Raw genomic sequence first — 22,555 nt, forward strand, 5'->3', positions numbered from 1 at the left:
AGAGCTGTTAGTTCACAAAGCTTGTTGCCTAAACTACAAGTATTAGGCCCCATTCACACCTGAGCATTTTGTAGCGCAAAGTTTGAAGCTCCAAAACGCTCAGGGGGAAAAAAATCAATATTACTTTATGGAGATGATTCATATCTCTACTCCAAGTTGCCTGAAGCAGAATGCCTGAAGCTCCAAAAAGTTTTGGAGCTACTTTTGTAGCTCAAATAGGGCAAATTTGCATGTTTTGAGGTCGTTTTTATTCCCAAAGAAAAGAATTGAAACACATGATTGGCGTGTTTTGGCACATTTTAACACTCTTTTTGCACAATTTTCTGCTCAAATGACAAAATGTAAAAAAAAAATAGTAATCATATACAGTCATGGCCGAAATTGTTGGCACCCTTGATATTTTTCCTGAAAATCAAGTATTTCACACAAAAAAGGTATTGCATTAACACATGTTTTGCTATACACATGTTTATTCCCTTTGTATGTATTGGAACAAATATAAAACAGAGGCAGAAAAGCAAATATGACATAATGTCACACAAAACCCCAAAAATGGGCTGGACAAAAGTATTGGCACCCTTAACTTAATATTTGGTTGCACACCCTTTGGAAAACATAACTGAAATCAGTCGCTTCCTATAACCATCAATAAGCTTCTGACACCTCTCACCCGGAATTTTGGACCACTCTTCCTTTGCAAACAGCTCCAGGTCTCTCTTATTGGAAGGACACCTTTTCCCAACAGCAATTTTAAGATCTCTCCACAGGTGTTCAATGGGATTTAGATCTGGGCTCATTGCTGGCCACTTCAGAACTCTCCAGCGCTTCTTTGCCATCCATTTCTGAGTGCTTTTTGACGTATGTTTGGGGTCATTGTCCTGCTGGAAGACCCAGGATCTTGGACGCAAACCCAGCTTTCTGACACTGGGCCCTACAGTGCGACCCAAAATCCTTTGGTAATCCTCAGATTTCATGATGCCTTGCACACAGTCAAGGCACCCAGTGCCAGAGGCAGCAAAACAACCCCAAAACATCATTGAACCTCCACCATATTTTACCGTAGGTACTGTGTTTTGTTCTTTGTAGGCCTCATTCCGTTTTCGGTAAACAGTAGAATGATGTGCTTTACCGAAAAGCTCTATCTTGGTCTCATCTGTCCACAAGACGTTTTCCCAGAAGGCTTTTGGCTTACTCAAGTACATTTTGGCAAACTGTAGTCTTGCTTTTTTATGTCTCTGTGTCAGCAGTGGGGTCCTCCTGGGTCTCCTGCCATAGCGTTTCATTTCATTTAAATGTCGACGGATAGTTCGCGCTGACACTGATGCTCCCTGAGCCTGCAGGACAGCTTGAATGTCTTTGGAACATGTTTGGGGCTGCTTATCCACCATCCGGACTATTCTGCGTTGCAATCTTTCATCAATTTTCCTCATCCGTCCACGACCAGGGAGATTAGCTACAGTGCCATGGGTTGCAAACTTCTTGATAATGTTGCGCACTGTGGACAAAGGCAAATCTAGTTCTCTGGAGATGGACTTGTAACCTTGAGATTGTTGATATTTTGCCACAATTTTGGTTCTCAGGTCCTCAGACAGTTCTCGTCTCCTCTTTCTGTTGTCCATGCTTAGTGTGGCACAGACAGACACACAATGCAAAGGTTAAGTGAACGTCTCTCCTTTTTATCTGCTTTCAGGTGTGATTTCTATATTGCCCACACCTGTTACTTGCCCCAGGTGAGTTTACAGGAGCATCACATGCTTGTAACATTCTTATTTATCCGCAGTTGTGAAAGGGTGCCAATACTTTTGTCCAGCCCATTTTTGGAGGTTTGTGTGACATTATGTCGAATTTGCTTTCTTTCCTCCCTTTTTTTGTTTTGTCCCAATACACACAAAGGGAATAAACATGTGTATAGCAAAACATGTGTTAATGCAATACGTTTCGTGAGAAATACATGATTTCCTGGAGAAATATCAAGGGTGCCAACAATTTCGGCCATGACTGTATGAATAAATACATGTAAAATAAATATAAATTTAAAAAATCTTGATTAATGAATAATAATTAACCCCTAACCTTAAAAAAAAATGAAATAAATGATTAATAATGAGAATAATAATAAATACCAGAACAACAAAAAAAAAATATTTTTATTATTATTATTATTTATTATTATTATTATTATTATTATTATTATTAATAATGATATTAATTATTGGTATTATTTTATTACTTTTTTAGGTTTTAGGGGTTAACGTTATGGGTTAATTATTAATTTATTATTACAAGTATTTATTTATGATCATTTTTATTTATTTGTGTATTTATTTTACATTTATTTATTCAGTTATTATTATTATTATACTCTAACCAAAAATAAATAAATACATAAATAAATAATAAGAAAGTAATAAATAAAATGCTAACCCAAACCCTAACCCCTAATCCTAACTCTAACCTAACCTTAATTCTAACCCCTTGCCCTAACAAAAAACAAAATATTAATAAATTATTATAATTATCATTATTAATAATAATAATAATAATAATAATAAAATAAATAAATAAAAACTGATGGAAAAGCTGAAGCAGAAAAACCTAGCAACAAATGATGCAACACATGATATTTTTCTCTACTGGCTAATAATAAAACACCAAAGCTCAAAAACAGCTAAAAAAGCTGTATGAAAATGTGCAAAAACGTGCAAAAATCACTGTAAAATATGCATGAAAATTCAAGCAAAAAATGCTACACTCAGATGTGAAGCCTTAGTGCACATAATGTGTCAAACACTACTATCTACTGCTTTATTTTTACCACCAGAAACCTTAAATGAAGTGACCACTCCATCAGCTCAGGCCTTAGCAATTCAAACCCTCACATTTGTTTCAACCCACTGCACTGGGGACAGAAATGCTCCTCAACAATTACATCTCTGCCCCCGTTTAAATGCATGTCCAAAAAACTCCTAAATTCCATAATAATAAGCTCAGCGCCCTTGTGTGAGGGATGCAGACCATTTTGTTTCTACAGCTCAATGTCAAGCCACCCAATAGCATCATGACTAACACAACCAAAACCTTCAGCTTCTCATCCCTTTGTACATTACACACTTCTGACACCTGAGCTTAGTACATTACATAGTACTTTGCTTCCTTGTACTCTGTATCATATGCATTCCTGACCCTTCACTCTGTACATTACACACTCCTGTCCCCCATACTTTGCACATTACACAGTTTTTCCTCTTCAACTCAGTATGTTACATACTCCTAATCGCAGCACTCTGTACATAACAAACTCCTGACCCCAGCACTCTGTACATTAAGTGTTACTAAATCCAGGACCCTGCATTCAGTATACCTGGTATCCCACAGTACACGGAACATGGAAATGCAATTAATGTAGTCAATATAAACCTCTAAACACCTTTTCTCACCAGCAGTTAGAACAGTCTAGTGACTTCTATCAGTGTCCAGCAGAGCACTGGTTAAAGCTTGTAGGTGAAGTTTTCATTCTCCCCTGATTGTCTTATGAGGCTGCATGACCCCTGACCCTCTGCCTGGACTGATTGGCCCTGTGCTGATCACATGCACTCTCCCAAAAAAAGAAAAAACTCTCTAGCTATACACATCAAACTGAACATGTGCAGCTTGCCCCCAAGGCTCTGTTCTATCAGTAGATGGATTTGGCACAGTAGTAGAAGGAGAGGATCAGAGATGATAGAATAAAGCAGCCTTATTACACAGTGCAGATTATTAACCCCTTAGGTTCCACATTGAGTATAACCAGCATGCTTTATTGCATAAACAGACTGATTTCACTGTTGTGGGTCTAGTACAGGGTGGGCAAACTTTTTGACTTGAGGGCCGCAATGGGTTCATATATTGGACCCGGGGGCCGGACCAAGAGTAGATGAATGATGTGTATGTGTCATCCATAGTAAGTATAGTAATATTCCCCCATAGTAAGCATAGTAATTAATCCCCCATATAGTAATTCATCCCCCATAGTAATTCATCCCCCATATAGTAATTCATCCCCCCATAGTAATTCACCCCCCATAGTAATTCATCCCCCATAGTAATTCATCCCCCATATAGTAATTCATCTCCCATAGTAATTCATCCCCCATAGTAATTCATCCCCATATATTAATTCATCCCCCATAGTAATTCATCCCCCATATAGTAATTCATCCCCCATATAGTAATTCATCCCCCATATAGTAATTCATTCCCCATAGTAATTCATCCCCCATATAGTAATTCATCCCCCATAGTAATTCATCCCCCATATAGTAATTCATCCCCCATATAGTAATTCATCCCCCATATAGTAATTCATTCCCCACATAGTAATTCATCCCCCATAGTAATTCATCCCCCATATAGTAATTCATTCCCCATATAGTAATTCATCCCCCATATAGTAATTCATCCCCCATAGTAATTCATCCCCCATATAGTAATTCATCCCCCATATAGTAATTCATCCCCCACAGTAATTCACCCCCCATATAGTAATTCATCCCCCATATAGTAATTCATCCCCCATAGTAATTCATCCCCCATAGTAATTCACCCCCCATATAGTAATTCATCCCCCATATAGTAATTCATCCCCCATAGTAATTCATCCCCCATAGTAATTCATCCCCCATATAGTAATTCATCCCCCATAGTAATTCATCCCCCCTATAGTAATTCATCCCCCATAGTAATTCATTCCCCATATTAAGTCCCCAAGTCCCCCCTGTGTCAATTCACTTACCTTTGCTCCGCGCGTTCCTCTCGCCGTGTCCCTCGCCGGTGTAGCATGAAAATCTGTCTCCTATGAGGATCTGTCCCCCTCGACATATCTGCGCATATGCCAGTTTCAGGCATTAGCAGCCGATCGGCGATCTCCGGCACATGCGCAGATACGTCGAGGGGGACAGATCCTCATAGGAGACAGATTTTCATGCTACACCGGCCTTCAGGGAGGACTGTGAGAGGAGCCTAGCTCCGCGGGCCGGATTATAAGGTCCGCCGGGCCGTATACGGCCCGCGGGCCGTAGTTTGCCCATTGCTGGTCTAGTAACACTTTAACCCCTGCATCAGACAAACTGGAGTGACAAATTACTCTCCAGACATGAAAGAAATTGTGACTGAAAGTGAATGCCAAGGTTCTCGCTCTAGCTAAAGAGGCAATATGTTAATATTTTTACAGTGAATTTGAATTATTATATTTTTAATTATTTATATTCTAGGTTTTCTTCAAATCTTCTTTATTTTTTAATTAAGCCTTGCTAGGTTATGAACTTAAAAAAGAAACGGCACCCTGGTGATCTTTGATCTCTTCTATGCTTTCCAGGTAGATCCCTACCTCTCCAGGGTTGCCTATTCCGGTATTTTATATGTACTAGAGATAATTTGCTGCTTAATAGAAAGTGTACGTATGAAATACAATCCACACAAAACCCTGGGTACAGCGATACAATATACCATACACAATAATTAAACACCAAAAACTTAAAAGCGATATTAAACATAAAACCAAAAATGTAATATATTGCAGCATACAAATCATTAGAAGTGGTGGCTGCATTAGTTTTTTTTTTTAGGCATTTTTCCCCACTGTTTTCACCTGGTTATCTGCCCACACTGATACATCTGGAAGAGAGCTTGTTCTTTTGAATAATGACAGACTTACTAATGAAAATAGAAGAAAGAAAGACTAAAAAAAGAATTCAGCCATCACATCTACGAATTGCTAAGCTGCAATAAAATAAATGTTTGCTTTTTGGTTTAATACCACTTAAACGCTATACAAAAGCATCTATTACACAACATTGACGGTATATACTCATAACATAATTCTATGAAACTCTAAATTAAGCCTAAACTGGCAAATAGGCAACTCTGACAGATGCCAGAATGACCTCTTGCCACAGGAACTGCAGTCTCAATCTTCTTTGGCAGCCATTTTGTTCATGTTAATTTTACAATCCAGAATAAATAGATTGTTTTGCTACCACACACACTATAGAGTATTCATTAAATGCCAGGAGCACATTCTGTCTTCTATAAAGTAGATAATGTGTTTAAAATTTGGACTTTTGCATGAATGCAAAATACACTATTTGAGGCTCATTATAATATTTTAGAACCAGTGGTTTCGTAAGTTGAATAGATTTTTCAGAAAATAATTATTCAGGTGTAAACAAAATATGTCAGAAATAAGCAACTTTACTATGTGCAGTTTTTATAAACTGTGCAATTGGAAAGTGATCTGCTGCACTGAGAACTGATAGATTGACTATATATAATATTTTGTTTAATTATGTCATAGTTTACCTAAAAGAAAATTGGAAATACACTAATCTTTTACTACGGCCTGTTCAAATACAGTATATTTGGTGAGTTAAAGTATCTTCTCCTGGGTGCCAGTGTGAGATGACATCACTCCCGCACATGAGCCTGAGGGTAGTCTTCCCTGGTGCACAGGCAGTGTGCCGGGAGGTAAACTGAGCTGTGCATGCGCAGCTCAATGTATGATCTACAGGGGATTGTGTACAGGCAGTTGTACAGGGTGTCCCTAAAGTCTGGACACATTGAGAAAAAAAACATATAGTTAGTGATATTTCATGTGTCCAGACTTTAGGGTCACCCTGTATTTTATTGCATGTTGTTGCCAAAACAACTATTGACTAGGCCTGTGCTTGCAATCACGCTGTAAAAAATACCATTACCAGTTCTGTTCACTTCTAGTCTTTTCACACTGTTGTCAATCAAGCCCTGATGAAGGGGGCACTCTTGGACCCCATAAAAACCACTCAACGCTGGTAAATGCGTGTTCTGTGTTTACTCGCATCAAGAGCTTAGGCATTTTTTCATTTAATTGGCCAGAATAATAATGTATTTTGGCCACTGAAATGAAAAACACCCACGTGCTGAAGGTGCCTAGCATTAATACACGTTTAGCCCCGTTTACATGCATTTTTGCCACGTTTGGCATTTGTCCGCAAGAACATTCCTCTCCTGAACACAATTCTTCTTCATTCAGGAGAGAAGCATTTGTACATACACAAGCACACAAATTCCTACTGGCCCATCACTATAATGGGCAGCCTCACTGGCAAATAGGAACATGCAGAAAACAGAAAGGGGAGCGCTAGCTTTCAGGAATTACCCAATCTTGTTTGTCAAAATAACCTGGAATTCATCTGTGACGGGAGCTCCCGAGAGACTGATGTCGGTGTGCCTCTGAGAGCCTGTACTTTACATTGCAGCATTTTATTCTTCATGTCATATTTTCTTTGACTACAGTATCCTAAATTCAATTGGATATTATGGGCTACTCGACTTTGGGGTTGATTTACCTAAGCCGGAGAGTGAAAAATCTGGTGCAGCTCTGCATAGAAACCAATCAGTTTCCAGTTTTTTGGGTTTTTTGTCAATGCTTAACCATTTGACGCCCGGCCAATAGCCGTATGGCGTCCTGAAAAATGTACTAGCTTTCTGGGAGGCCGCAATATGGCGTCCTCCCGCACATGCGCAGTTCGTGCGCTTGCAGAGCCGCGCTTGCAGAGCCGCGCTTGCAGAGCCGCGCTTGCAGAGCCGCGCAGCGGCGCAATCTGTCACCGGCCGTGTACCTCGGACACGGCCGATGACAGATCTGAGTACCGTCCCCCATTGCCGGTACCATGTGACCTGCTGTGACCAATCACAGCAGGTCACATGACAGTTGTATACAATGGATGGCTTCATTCATGCCATCCATTGTATACTAGTGTCTAGCTGTGAATGGTCACAGCTAATCACATGCACATGTCATGTGATTAGCTGTGGCCAAATCACAGCTAAGTACAAAAAAAAAAAAAAAACCCTGAATGAATTGATGTCTTGCTTGCTTATAGCAAAGTAATTCTTTGCTATAAGCAAATTGTGAAAAAAAAAAAAATACTGATCACTTCCCCAAAGTAGTACAATGTTGCTATGGTAACATTGTACTACTTTGGACATAGTGAAGTATGAAAAAAAATCTTTAAAAAAAAAAAAATGTAATAAAAAATTTAAAATAAATAAAAAAATTTTTTTTTTTTTTTCACACTGTCACCAGTCAGTGTCCCTGATCACCGCCATGCCAGTTATATGATGATGCTGTACTGCACTGGTGAGAGTATGTAAAAATAAAATAGTGAAAATCATTTTTTTTATTTTTTCATTTTCCAAAAAATTCTGACAAAAAAAAATACAACTTCAAAAAACTCGCCAGGCCTCTTATGAAGTACGTCGGACTGTCTACTTTGCAAAAAGGGGTCATTTGGGGGATATCTGTACTATTCTGATATTCTTGGACCTCAAGAAATTGGATTGGCTGTCAGTACTTCAGGATTGATCAATATTCAGATCTATACCATAGTTTGTGAACTCTATAACTTTCCTACAAACTAAAAAATTCATCCTAATTTGGGTTATTTTCACCAAAGACATGTAGCAGAATACATCTCGGCCTAAATTTATGAAGAACAATTATTTATTTGCAAACTTTTATAACAGAAGCATAGAAAAACGTGGGTTTTTTTCAAACTTTTCAGTATTTTTTTGTTAATTTAGCAAAAAATAAAAACCCCAGCGATGATTAAATACCACCAAAAGAAAGCTCTAGTTGTGTGAAGAAAATGATAACATTTTAGTTTGGGTACAATGTTGTATGACCGCGCAATTGTCGTTCAAAGTGTGAGAGTGCTGAAACCTGAAAAATGGCCTGGGCAGGAAGGTGTAAAATTGCCGGTATTGAATTGGTTAATTAAGCAAGCTGAAGTAATGCAGGCCATAGATGGGTCGAAAATCGGCCGATTTTTCGGCCGAAAATAAAATCGGCCGATTTTCGGATCGTTAGTGGGCGATTTGGTCGGCCGTTTTTCGGTATTTTGGCCGGTTTTTTTTTTCGGTAAAGTTGGAAAAAAATCGACCGATTTTGCCGATCGGCCGATTTTCGCGGCAATTAGTGGGCAAATCGGCCGATTTTTTACCGATGAAAAATCTGCGCATGAGCAGTGACCTGCAAGAGGAAGACAAAAAGAAGAAAAAGAAGAAGAGGAAGAGGATGAAGAAGAGGATGAAGAAGAAGAAGAGGAAGAAGAAGAGGATGAAGAAGAAGAGGATGAGGATGAAGAAGCAGAAGAAGAGGATGAAGAAGAAGAGGATGAGGATGATGCTGATGAAGAAGAAGAAGAAGAAGAGGATGAGGATGATGATGATGAAGAAGAAGAGGATGGGGATGATGAAGAAGAAGAAGAGGATGAGGATGAAGAAGAAGAAGAAGAAGAGGATGCGGATGAAGAAGAAGAAAAAGATGAGGATGATGAAGAAGAAGAAGAAGAAGAAGAAGAGGATGAGGATGAGGAAGAAGAAGAGGATGAGGAAGAAGAAGAAGAAGAGGATGAGGATGAAGAAGAGGATGAAGAAGAAGAAGAGGAAGAAGAGGATGAGGATGAAGAAGAAGAAGAGGATGAGGATGAAGAAGAAGAAGAGGATGAGGATGAAGAAGAAGAAGAAGAAGAGGATGAGGATGAAGAAGAAGAAGAGGATGAGGATGAAGAAGAAGAAGAGGATGAGGAAGAAGAAGAAGAGGATGAGGATGAAGAAGAGGATGAAGAAGAAGAAGAGGAAGAAGAGGATGAGGATGATGAAGAAGAAGAGGATGAGGATGAAGAAGAAGAAGAGGATGAGGATGATGAAGAAGAAGAAGAAGAAGAAGAAGTAGGATGAAAATAAGAAGAATTCCAGTCCAGCAAAAAGTATCTCTGCAGAGAGCTCCGCTATTTCTGACAGTTCTCTGACAGTTCTTTGACATTTACAGCGGTTGAAACATTGTATCTATTTGTTTCCGAATAAAAACATCTGTATCCTAAATGGAAACAAATAGATACAATGTTTCAACCGCTGTAAATGTGAAGGAACTGTCAGAGAACTGTCAGAAATAGCGGAGCTCTCTGCAGGGACACTTTTTGCCAGCTGTAGAAGGGATGAAAATCGGCCGATTTTTTTTTTACCATTGATGGTAACGTCGGCCGCTTGAACGACCGAATTTTCGTTTTTTAAAAGAAAAATCTGCCGTTTTTTCTCCCCATCTATGGCCTGCATAAGAAGCTGACTTGTTTCTATGAGAACTATACCAGATTTTGCACTCTCCAGGTTTAGTAAATCATCCCCTTTGTGTATCACCACTGCTATTTTCACTGCTATTATGTAAGTACAATTGTCTGAAAACTAGATGGAGGTTATCCTATATATATTACAAACTATTGTAGATATTACTCCCACTTTGGAAAATTATCCATGCAATTCCATAGGGAATAAATACTTTCCCTAATATATTTTCCATGTCTGATTGTGCTGTTATGCTTTGTAATTCTATTGTGGTGTGTTCATTGAAAAAGAATCGATTTTTTTTTTTGACAAAGCACCTAAAATTGATCTTCGTTGTGATTTTCGAAAACAATATTTATTGTGTAGCTTTGGGATTGCATCTGTATTACTCAGTCAGATAAATATAAGTCTTTTACTTGCCAATAGCAGCATCAGTGTGTCATTTAATTCAACGTGCTGCATGAAACTATTTTTTGGTAAAGCTAGTTCTTTATGTTACTGTCAATGTCTTAAACCACAGCAGAAGTCATTCAGAGGCAAAGTTATCCTTACATGTAGAGTTAACTATTTATGGCGTACAATGATCTGACAAGTGACAGGTTTGAAAACTTGCCAAGTATCAGAAGTTAGGAGGAGCAATTGGGAGGAGATCAGGCAAGTTACAGAAGTCTGGTGAAAGAACGAAGAGAACATCTGACAAGCTACAGGGGTTAGGAGGAGGATTCCAAAGAACACCTGTCAAGTTAGAGAGGCTTGGCATAAAAATTATGAGATCTAACACATGATGAAGGTTTCTAGAAGGAATGAGGAGAACATCCAACATATGACATAGATGCAGAAGAGAAAAGGGGGGGAAACTATTTTTTCCTAAAACTGCACATGATTTCTTTGCCACATATGAAAAGTCCTGGTTGTACATTATTGCATGATAAATGCTAAACAATGCTGTTTGTGTACTGATTTGTGTTGGAAAATATATTCTGGTGGAGTTGAACAGAATAATTATAGATTACCCAGGTTTAATGGGTTAGAAGCAAGGTGCTCAGTAAAGACCCCAAAGATGGGTCCTCCTGATACAGTTTGCTTATCTAGAACATTTTACTCGTTTATGATAGCAAAATATTTCTGCTGTGGGAATATTGATGCTATGGGAATAAGTTTACTCCTATACTTTTTTAAATGCACTCATTGGAAGAATCAATTTTGACCCATAACGACTAAAAAGCCTTTTGCTGTCACTAGCTTGTCTGTACCAGTATGACAATGCTTTGCAGTAATGTAATTTTATTTTTAGATGAGGGTGGGGGCAAGAAATGACAGAAAAGCTAGCTTCCAAAAATATGGTCCTGGTTGCAAAGTTGAAAACAGAGATTCTTCTCCCTCATCTAGAAAAGGTAAATTTTCAAGAACCTAGCAATGCTTTGTCCTCAGACAGCCCAACCCCTTGCCTACCATCATTTGGAGCCTATTTAAAATAACAATCTTTTTAAAAATATTTCCCAGATAGTGTCTTTAATTTCTATTGGGCCATTGTTTCTACTTGTCTTCTGCTGACTAGAACAATATTCCACTCTTCAAATTTCCAGGATCCACCTGCGTAACCTCATTTCTTACACTTCCACAATGCAGCTTTATTAGCAGATTACAGCTGTGTTGTTTGGAGGACAAACGTGAAGACAGGTTTGTGAAAAAGAAGAACACATTCACAGTAGGTGTAACAGGCAATCACCAGAGATTTTCTCAGAAGAGAATCAAACTACTCTGGAGTCGCGTAAAGTTATCTGAGCTGCAGTATATTAATAGATTTAAGAGAGAGAAGCCAACAAGGACAGACCAGTAATAACATAGGAAGGGGCCAAGAAGAGCCATCAGCTGGAGGTTAGAAAATCACTAACTCCTCTGAAACTGTCCATCATAACTGATAAAAAGGAGATACATAGGTGCACAGAATAAACAAAATATTTTCATATTTACTTGCTGTAAAACTGTACATGCAGAGTAACCGCAGAGGGTCTGTGAACATCAAAATGAAAAATGATCTCCTTTTGCAGCTCATAAATTTTGCTCCGCATTTTACCACGCCCTCTTTCCATGACAGTTTTTCTGTAGGACATCCGTGCAATAATGTTGTACCTACAAACATTGCTGTCTATTTTGCTTCTGTTCTCTGCTTCATGTCTCCATAAACTAATGTATATGTACTGCTTTCCCCCACAAACCCCCTACATGGTGCTACAAACTTCACAGACAAAAAGTCATCTTCCACTGACAGTTTACAAAAAGCAACTGCCCAATGATTCTAACCTATAGTTTGTATACTTCACCTACAAACTATACAGCTATGGTATACAGTTATACAGAATCAATGACAAGCGTTTCCAACTTACGTTTTCTTCAGTTCCAGACTTCTCCACAATTACAGAAGGCAATAGTAATCCTCCCGGAGAGGTTGGGTTTGAGAAAGAGCCAGCTCCTCCAACCAAAGACACAACTCCATTACAATCCACTGAACTGTTCCGTTTGCCATTCTGTGTGAAGCCTGGAGTGTTTGGATGTGAATGAGCACTTGTTTGACTTTGGATGCTGTGGCGTCTTCCAGCACGTGGAACCAGAAGAGACCCTCTATGACCCTCACTGGCATTGCTCACTTCATCATCAGCAAACTCTGTCTCTGAACAAAGGTCTCTCCCACGGATATGAAAGTTGAATATGCTCCCTTGGCTTATTTTCCGTTTAGCTGAACTGGGCCCAAAACCAATCCCAAGAAGAGACTACAAAAACATTAAAAATAAAAATCACACAATTGTATTAGTGCAATTGAATTTATATGGAGCGGAAAGCCAAGAACCTGTACTTGACAGTAAATAAACAAATGTTTACCCTCAAAATAAAAACAAATTCAATAGATTTGCTTATATACTACTATTTGTTATGACAACAGGTTTTTATTATTTCAATTTCTTATATGATTATGTATCAGTAGTTTTATCTGAATTTTGTTGTAATGTAAGCTAAAACAAAAAATAGTGAAAATTAGGGGATTTTTAGTTTAGATTTCTTTAAAAAAAAAAAAAAAAAAATATATATATATATATATATATATATATATAAATAAATATATATATATATATATATATATATATATATATATATATATTAAACCCCTGTGTTTGAAAAAAAATGACATTTAATTAAAACGTAGTATGGGTTAGCCAATTGGATAACCCACAAGAAAAAGATAGTTTTGTGGCTTCCTTTTGTCTGATTAAAACCTTTAATAATCTGTCTGATCAGAAATAAGTCAATGTTTTTTGCTTCTTTTTTTCCTTATAATAAATAAAGAATCAAAATATCTACTGAACAACTATACAGTCCCTTTAAGCCACTTGATTTGAAATTAGAATAGCAGTTTTATAGCACAAATATAAACAACCAGTAAAAAGACTAATAAGTAAAAACACTCAACTCTAATAAAGTTTATGTAAGAAAAAACCCTAAATCACTCCAGGTACATTCAGGAGCGATATGTTTTTTTTTAGTGCAGCTGCTTGCTTTTTCAAGCAATATCCAGCCTCAAAGTGACTTGACAGCTGTTAAGAAGTGGGAAAGTTCTTTTTAGTCTGATCTAAATTAGCTGTAACAAATAGGTGGCGAAAGAAATGACATTTGCTTTACTTGATAGACTAGCCCAAGGGGTACTTCCTTCCCAGGGAACGTGAACAGGTGCATGTGGGTTATATTAATTTTTAGAGATGAGTGATTTATGGATTTTAAAGGATTTTATACCTTATTATCAATTTCTGACATTGCGAGTGTTAACTGCAGGTTTAGTATTTTTTTTTTTATTTACATTTTAAATCTTAAGAGCATGTTTTCCTGGATACGTTCAAGTGAATGTGTTTACATAATATACTAGTGTCTACATTCACATGAATTAGCACCTTGTCAAAGGCAAATCATTTTGCCATGTGGGGTGGCTTGCATGCTCAAGTGATGCTTAGTAGTTTTAGGTCATCAAAAGCTGAAACTCCTGGTAGGGCTAATCATGCTGGACAGACTGAAAGCAAGGATGGCTATGGCGTGGGCATGGCAATACATCAAAAATATTTTTTGGACTTAAGGATAAAATATATCCTTGGACTTGGACTGCATAAACATATGGTAAAACATATGGTAAAGGAATGCATTTGTATATTGATGTGGATAACTCAAAGTAGTAATAGTGTATAGTATAGTTTTATATTGAATTGGTGCTGATGGTGAGCCTGAACATGCCAGGCTGAGTATACCTCAGATGTTCCTTACCCGCATGGCTGTTCCAGCTCAGAGAAAATACTAAAACCAATAGATCAGCAGAATAGTCAGGCAGCTAGCATTATTGGAAAGAGGTCAACAAATGCAGCAAGTGCAGAATACAGCATATTTTCTTTTTGAAAGTACCCCTTGTAAAATAGTTTAAATGCATTTTTATTTTGGCAGTAGATTAGTTGAACTATTACTTATTAACCGTGACAACACTGTTCACTCCACAGTGAAATCACAGCATTGTCACCCTGTGCTACTGAAGTAGCAACATGGTCTACAACTGTGTGTGAGGACACGGGCAGGCTAATAGCATTATCCCAGCTATTAGCCCACCTCTGCTCTACTAGTCAACTTCAAGCCGTGCTCATTTCCTCCCACAGATTGTGTGACTGCCAGTGCACTGCAATCAATATGCCAGCAGTACTGATGGCTAATGAAGTTTAGCAGAAGCTTGCACATCACTAGGGAGTGACATGCAAAAAACCAGTGCTGAACTGTCATGGGATAAATAATATTCATATACATGTATCAGACAGGTGAAAACATCTTTCATCAGTAAGATGTTCTTATAACAGAAAACTATCCAGCATATGGTTAGCATTACTTCATATGTACACAGTTTACTAAATTAGACTGATATGTAATTCACAGTTTGAAATTACCATTTTCCGCATGCTCTCCTCATCAGACTCTCCTCTATGAGTTCTTGCATCATCATTATACTCATCAATTTCTGAGGATTTTTTTTTCCTCCTTCGATTTCTCCTTTCTTTGGCACTTTTGGAACTGAATGGTGACATTTCACAGGAGCTGTGAGACCCAGCATCAGGTCCTTTGCTTGCAAGTGCCTGCCCAACAAAAAACACAGACAAAGTCTATTGTTTGCTCAGTACTAACAGAAACTACAAATACTACTAATTCATTCACTCAGCTGATTAGGGCCGTACAACACCCAGATCAGTGTGTTTCTGTACCACAGGTTGCAGGAAAGAAAATCACTTGATTCCCTCAAGTGGACCCATTGTATTCTTCCAGTGGTGGGAGAGGCGGAGCTGTCCCCACCAGGAGAACACAGTGATTACTGGTAGCTGTTATAATAGCTGCTAGCAATTACTGGATGTAAAATTGGACAGGCTGGTTGTACCCAAGTCGATTGATCGATCAACATGGGTACATTCAGCTTGCCCATACATGCCCTCTATGGCTGGCTTAAAACTGTGAACAAAAAGCTTGTACAAAGTGATTACCTGCAGTTAGGGACAGATATGTGCCCCTTGATACAGAGTTTGCATCCAGGGACCACATCCAGCAACTTGGATTGGGATAGAAAATTTGGTTGAGAGAAGACATAAGCACACTGGCAACTATGGCAATCATTAGAGGTATGCCTTGAATGCATCTGTTTCAGAAAACAGGTAAATCAGTGGCCTTAATTCCGCTTTAAGCAGCCATTCTTAAGCCTAGTACACATGATCAGAAAATCATACAATAAATACAATGATCGTTAGTACACAGCTTTCATCCAAAATTATTTGTAGGGACATGCACGAAAATGTTTCTCGTACAATAGCAGATCATACAATTTTCATATAAGCAGTACAGTTTTCACCCGAAAATACAATACAAATACATTACATCACTTCCGAATTTTCTTTCTGTTATACAAGAATTTTCGAAACTTTAGTAACCTCTTCACTTTCGATATGGGACTACCATGCAAAAAAAAAAAAAATTAAAGACGATCACTTGTCCAATATTCTCATTGTGTGTACTGGGCTTTAGAGAGGGCTCACTTGACTAGTAGCAAGAGGAGTGAGAGGGTGGAGTAGCCTCAGGGTTAATAAATGTTAACTATGCAATTCTTCTAGGATACTCTCTTGTTTCTTTAAAAGTGAAATATAAATAACCCATATGACATCCTTTAAAATGTTAACTGAATTTTCTGTTGAAATCAGCAAAATACATTTTAAGTGCATCAAAACAAAAGGCAAGTTTCTAGGTCCGAAACATACTTTTTCACTTCAGCGCATTAAGGCATGCGTGTTGTGTCATATGCTAATGTGCACTGCTTTAAAGCAGCCCATTTATTTTGAATGGGCTGCCAAAGCACAAGCATAGATCAAAAAACAGACATGCAGCATTTGTTCTGACACAGAGTACCACAATTCAGCACACATGAAACATCCTCTCTCCAGTCAACAAGCTGTAAAGAAGGACCCTTATTTTTTGTGTGTAAGTCAGTTAGTGGTCACTGTGCAGAGGTTCTACGCACCCCCTGCTGACTAGAGAATACAACCTGTAAGACTTTTCACACTTTTTGTTTTGATACATCTGGAATGTATTTAGCTGACTTAAACTGGAAGTTAACTTGGGTATAATGTATATTGACTTTACATATTAACCTCTTGCTCCTTCTTCAGTTGCTCCATGGCTTGCTGGAACTCCTTCTCTTTTGCTTCAGCCTCAGCGATGCTGGCTTGGTTCTGCTCTTCATAAGCCATGGCAACCACAGCAAGGATTAAGTTAACAAGGTAAAAAGAACCCAAAAAGATGACAAACACAAAAAATATCATGTATGTCTTCCCTGCAGCTCGAAGAGTCTGAAATGATAGAATACCAATTAACAAAATGTTACCACCACTGTTAAAGTTTTTAATATGCTTTTCTTTTTAATATTACTGATGTTAAATCAAGTGTTTTTATGTTAGTGAAGGGTTTACATCTGTGTGTAATTTTTTTAACTGTCTGGTGGTTTGTCCCATGCGTAATATTCAGAAATATTAAATAAAACCTCTTAAGTTCATATGCACGTAATGCTCTTTGGTTAATAGAAGGATAAAGAATTTATAGTAGCCATAGACTGTCAGATGTCTTTGCAAAAATGAATGATGGGGAAGAATCTGTCTAACATTTGTAGCATTATTAGCCACATCATATCTCTTGCAATGGACTTAAGCAGTATTGGAAAATTAACACCTTCCCTCCCTCTTTGAGATGTGAGCAGTGGCATGGTGGCAGTGTCCAACTCTGCTTTTTCAAAGATTGCAAGATGATTTCTCAACAAGTTGATAAATGTCTATGTACAATGATAAGCTCTTCAGACTTTGGAAGTACATGTAATCACCTTCTGGGGCTCTAGACTTAAATGACCCCATTCAGCCCTGAGCTGTCAGGTAGGGTCTGGGCATTCTTGGGTCATATGTCACCAATCTTTATAACAGGCAAGAGATTAAAACATACCAGTTGGTATAAGTTCTCCCAATAGTCTTGTGTCATAAGTCGGAACAGAGAAAGGAAAGCCCATCCAAAAGTGTCAAAACTAGTGTAGCCATAATTGGGATTTCTACCAACTTTCAGGCATACAAAACCTTCCGGACATTTCCTGTTGGAAGAAAAGAGGGCAAAGCAAATCAAAGACCTTTTCAATATGTAGAACTTTACAACTTTCTTAGTTCTAAATGCAGTAGCAGGAGATATTGTGGCCAACCCAAAACATATTGCCAGGACTATATCTTTCAGTTACAACTGGACCTCCCTAGAATCCTGCAGATTGGGATGAAGAAGGCAAAGGAAAGTTTGGGTATGTTGGGGAAAGCTGCTTAGACTATTTCCCCTGCTACCCCTATAGAATGTCAGCCTAGAAATTGAACAAATAAACAAATGAACACCATATTCTGAATTATTTTCGCTATTTCCACTGAAAACATATATTATACATTGTAACCTAGATACATTTTAGAAAAAAAGCTGTGGCTAAAAAGAAAGGCCTCAGAATGTGAGTGTGTTCTGCAATGTGTCATTAAGGAAATCATTTCACCTGACCAACCTGCAGTGTTATCAAGTATTTTATAAAGGCCAAATGTATTTAAAAGTTTGGCTCTGTCTTGATTGCAGCTTTAAAGACATTTATTATATGCATGTAGCAAAGTAGGCACTTTGCACTATATTTAAAACTAGGTATTTATTTATGGCTCCCAGTGGTTTACCTCTTCAAACTTGTTAGATTTAGCTTAAAATAGAGACAAAATCAGTCAAGCCAGCAGTGATTTATCAAGGTCCATCAAGGTTCAGGCACTACATAGAGGGCACAATTGAAAGAGAATAATGGATAGAAAATAAAAGAAAGAAACATAACTATAGTAGAATATGTGCAAAGTAGCACAACGCAAGTAATTTCTGAGTTAAATTTTTGTGGAAACACAATCCAGCTTCTTTAGGTAGAGCATTGGTGTTATTTCAATAATAGCAAGATAATGTCATCACAATGCAATGTTGACCACTGGGAAGTTTCAGATAGGGACTGTGGTGTAAGTGGCCAGTGGTTTTCAAAAATATTCCACATAGTCCCCCAGTTTCAAGAGGAAAAGCAGCTGCAACCACTGTGTCCCTTGCAATTCTACAATAGATTTTTCCATTTTCTTGCATGGACGTTCTCCTTTCAAAAACAGTTTTGCATAGGTCACCTTGGTGTTTGCCTGCAGTTGTCATCCTTCCTGTTTCATTGATACCAAAATTTGGAGTTTGTGCCTAAATATGTTACTGATTTGAAACAATGGTCACCTTAACAATCCAAACCTGTTATTTGAACATAGAAAGTATTTTTTTTAATTCATACTACCTTGAATTTTACATTTGATATAAAGGTTATTTATAACCTAATTTGATGTGAATGAATCGGCGCTATATAAATATCTGTAATAAATAAATAAACAATTTGTTAAACATTATTTTATTTATGGGTATGTAGATATCCACACTCCCTTACAGATAGTTTTGTAACTAACATAGCTAAACTGCCTTACTAGTCAGCCCAACAACTGTTTTAAAATGCTGGGAAATACGTATATGATTTTGTAATGCAATACATGCATACTGTATGTACTGTACAGCATCAACACGCTGATAGGTGGTCACCTTGAAAATCAAGTTCACCTTGAAAATCTTCACTGAACAGCCAAATAACATATAAATAACATGTATCTTGATAAATGCATAACACCATATTTGACTTCCGTCTGCACTCTATTTGCCCAGCAATCATCATTGTATACTGCCAGCTAATACCAGTGCCACCATGTAATGTGTCGCTCAGTCCACCTCATGCTATCTACATAAAGAAACTAAAGAACTACATTGAACACCACTTGTTCCAAAACAGTGAAAAAGTTGTCTGAAATATGTATACAAAAATGTGTGTATCACCAAACAAAATAAAGTATGGACTATTGCATTAGGACAAATGCTAAGAATATTGAGTACAGAATGTATAATTACCAATCGCAAAATTAAATTACAACTGAGTTTTCATATAGAAACAGTGAAAAACAAAAGCCTTTGAAATAGTTTCAAACTTTCAAAGAAGATACAAATTTTAGTACAACGACATACTAATGTGAAGGTGCTCCAGTCAAAACTGAATGTGTTGGTGAAAGCTGTGCTTCTCCACCCCCTGGGAACAACGTGCACTCACCAGATCAAAAGACCTCAGAAAGAAGGTGGTCAGGCAACACTAAAGCTGGGTACACCCTATAAGTTTTTTTTTATTCAATCCAGCAAGTTGAACAAAAAAAGCAATGTTAGTACGGTGAGCTCCCCCACTGTGCCTTAGTGTTCTAACCCTGTGAACAATGTGCACTCACCAGATCAAAAGACCTCAGAAAGAAGGTGGTCAGGCAACACTAAAGCTGGGTACACCCTATAAGTTTTTTTTTTTATTCAATCCAGCAAGTTGAACGAAAAAAGCAATGTTAGTATGGTGAGCTCCCCCACTGTGCGTTAGTGTTCTAACAAAGGGACTACCCCCTGCCAGAACACACTGATCAGCTCTGGCAGCCGTTGGCTGCCAGGGCTGATCAGTTGCTGGTTGATGCTGGTTTTCCAGTATGCCCGTTCAACAGACAGCTGATTCTGACCGGATGAGGGTGCATTTCCCTACGCACCAGAACAGACAGCTGTACACATGGGCTGAAATGACCGTTTCGACCCAAGTGTACCCAGCTTTAGTGTTTGAAACATCATGGCAAGATATCCTCTCTATGGCACCATCAGCAATGTCTGTGCTGTGCACCAAATGAACACCTCCAGGATGCCTAGCAATCACAAGGACAGAAATGATGCGCCATTGTTGTACCCTACATTTTTCCTGATGCTGTCAAAGATGTAAATAGCGTGAGGAGGGTTAAGCTACAACATGGGCTGCATTGTATTGCTGGCAATAGCCATCAGTTTCTGATGATGCATAACTGAAGAGTACAAAGAAAGCAAATATAGTGTTTTCCATTTATCAAAATATGTGTTATATGGCTGTTTAAAGTTCATTGAAGATTTCTGGGATAAATTTTCACCTCAAGCTAATAATCAAATGGGTTGTGTCTGGTGGAGGGTGGTTGGTTGTTCCCTTCTGCAAGCTTACAAATTTCATCTTCTTGTAAGCTTGTATAGGTAATTTAGTGGCAATGAATCTCGTTTTATATGAAAGTAATATACTTATTTATTTTATGCAAACATATGGAGCTGTTCATACCTTTTACAAAGTAAAATGGCCAACATATCAGCGTGTTGCAAACCTGACTGCAGGGGATCTGGGCCAGTCTTTATTTGTCTAGTTGACAAGGAAAGCCCTCATCTGGTAATTACTACTTGTCCTACATGGTTACCATGTTAAGGGTCTTTTGGGATAAGTAGAAAATCCGAAGGCTAGTAGTGGACTGGAAGGACTGTTGCTTCAACTTTTAATTCTGCTTCATTAAATGAACAAGACATTAGATTTATAATCTGGCACCTGTATGGCAATCCTCTGCCAAAACTCATACCTCATAATCAACCAAAGTAACCCACAAAAGCTCCCATGGGACTGTGCAGGGACAAAGGGTAAAGCCTTCAGCACAAAATACTGAGTTGATGGAAGCAGGTTGTGTATAATGCATTAAACATACTTCAGAATGATGATTTCGTATATTGTTCCATTGATTTGTCAATACTGCTTTGTTATAATGAGAAGGATAACTTGAGTGAAATCTACTAAGCTCATAATGATAACTCAAAAATCTCTTTGCTCACAAAATGCTTTGTAATTTGGCAGTGTAACAAACTGTTATGTGTATTGATCACACTGCATAAAAACAACTTATTTCTAAAACTTGAAAAATTTACCCCGCATCACTGTTGTTTCCACAAAGTAAAGCATCTTTTGATCCATTGCTTCTGAAGATATTTCCTTAAAATTGAAAAGAGAAGGAGGTTTATTTCACTTGTAAAACAGCATACTAATCTGCTTAATAGTAAATATAAATATAGTTATAGTATATTCTCTATATATATATTCATCTGTTTGAATAGTTGAATAGTAATTGTATGTCCTGCTATGCCTCCTTAGATTCCTACTAGGGTCAAACCAGAAAAGATTGAAGATCAAGGATCATACAAACAGCAGTTCATAAAACCATGAGAGGACTCTATAGACATGTTGAAGCAATTCCATCCCCAAACCCTCATAAAAAAAATTTGCTGGTATTGGGTCTGATGCAGGTTATACGGATACCAACCTGCTCAACCCCTTACAGTCCGGTTTTCATCTACAGAACTCCACAAAAACTGCCCTTTTAAAACTCACTAACAGCTTACTAACTGCTAAACCCAATGGTAACTACTCACTACTCATACTATTAGGTCTTTCTGCTGTCTTTGATACAGCTGACCGCCTGCTCTTCATAAAACAAACTCCATTTTCTTGGCCTTCCTTTCCTGGTACTCCTATCTATCTTATGCACCTTCACTGTCACCTACAGCTATATCTCCTCCTCTCCCCTTTCTCATTTCATAGGAGGCCCCCAAGCCTCTGTCCTCAGACCCCTTTTATTCTCTATCTACACTTTCTCTGTGGATCAGTTGACAAACTCCAGTGAATCCCAATGCCATCTCTATCTGGATGATACCCGAATCCCTTCACTCCTCAGCTAACCCTTCCAGCCAATATGGATGTCACACCACATCCATAAATATTTCCAAAACTGAGATCGCAATATTCATCTATTAATTATTAGTAATCACTTTAAGAAAGGCTATCCTGCCTCCCCTATCACTTTCCCTTCCCCTTTAGTCTGTAAATTTTCAG

The 22,555-nt window shown here is 38.0% G+C and overlaps 1 protein-coding gene across 8 annotated transcripts in view; it reads right to left on the reverse strand.

Moving 5' to 3' along the window:
* LOC149465907 (sodium channel protein type 5 subunit alpha-like) overlaps positions 1-22,555 on the reverse strand; it is a 518,022-nt gene that overhangs the window by 254,383 nt on the left and 241,084 nt on the right. For all 8 annotated transcript variants that reach the window (XM_089673130.1, XM_089673129.1, XM_089673128.1 and 5 more), the window contains 5 exons: positions 21,595-21,658; positions 17,683-17,824; positions 16,845-17,042; positions 15,105-15,290; positions 12,525-12,908 (listed from right to left, as the gene is read on the reverse strand). In XM_089673130.1, coding sequence (XP_089529256.1) covers positions 12,525-12,908; positions 15,105-15,290; positions 16,845-17,042; positions 17,683-17,824; positions 21,595-21,658 — 974 coding nt within the window. The remainder of the gene's footprint in view (positions 1-12,524; positions 12,909-15,104; positions 15,291-16,844; positions 17,043-17,682; positions 17,825-21,594; positions 21,659-22,555) is intronic.

Source organism: Staurois parvus, unplaced genomic scaffold (genome assembly GCF_062004578.1).
Source record: "Staurois parvus isolate SC_StPar_1 unplaced genomic scaffold, SC_StPar_1.0 ptg000136l, whole genome shotgun sequence".
Classification (NCBI taxonomy): domain Eukaryota; kingdom Metazoa; phylum Chordata; class Amphibia; order Anura; family Ranidae; genus Staurois; species Staurois parvus.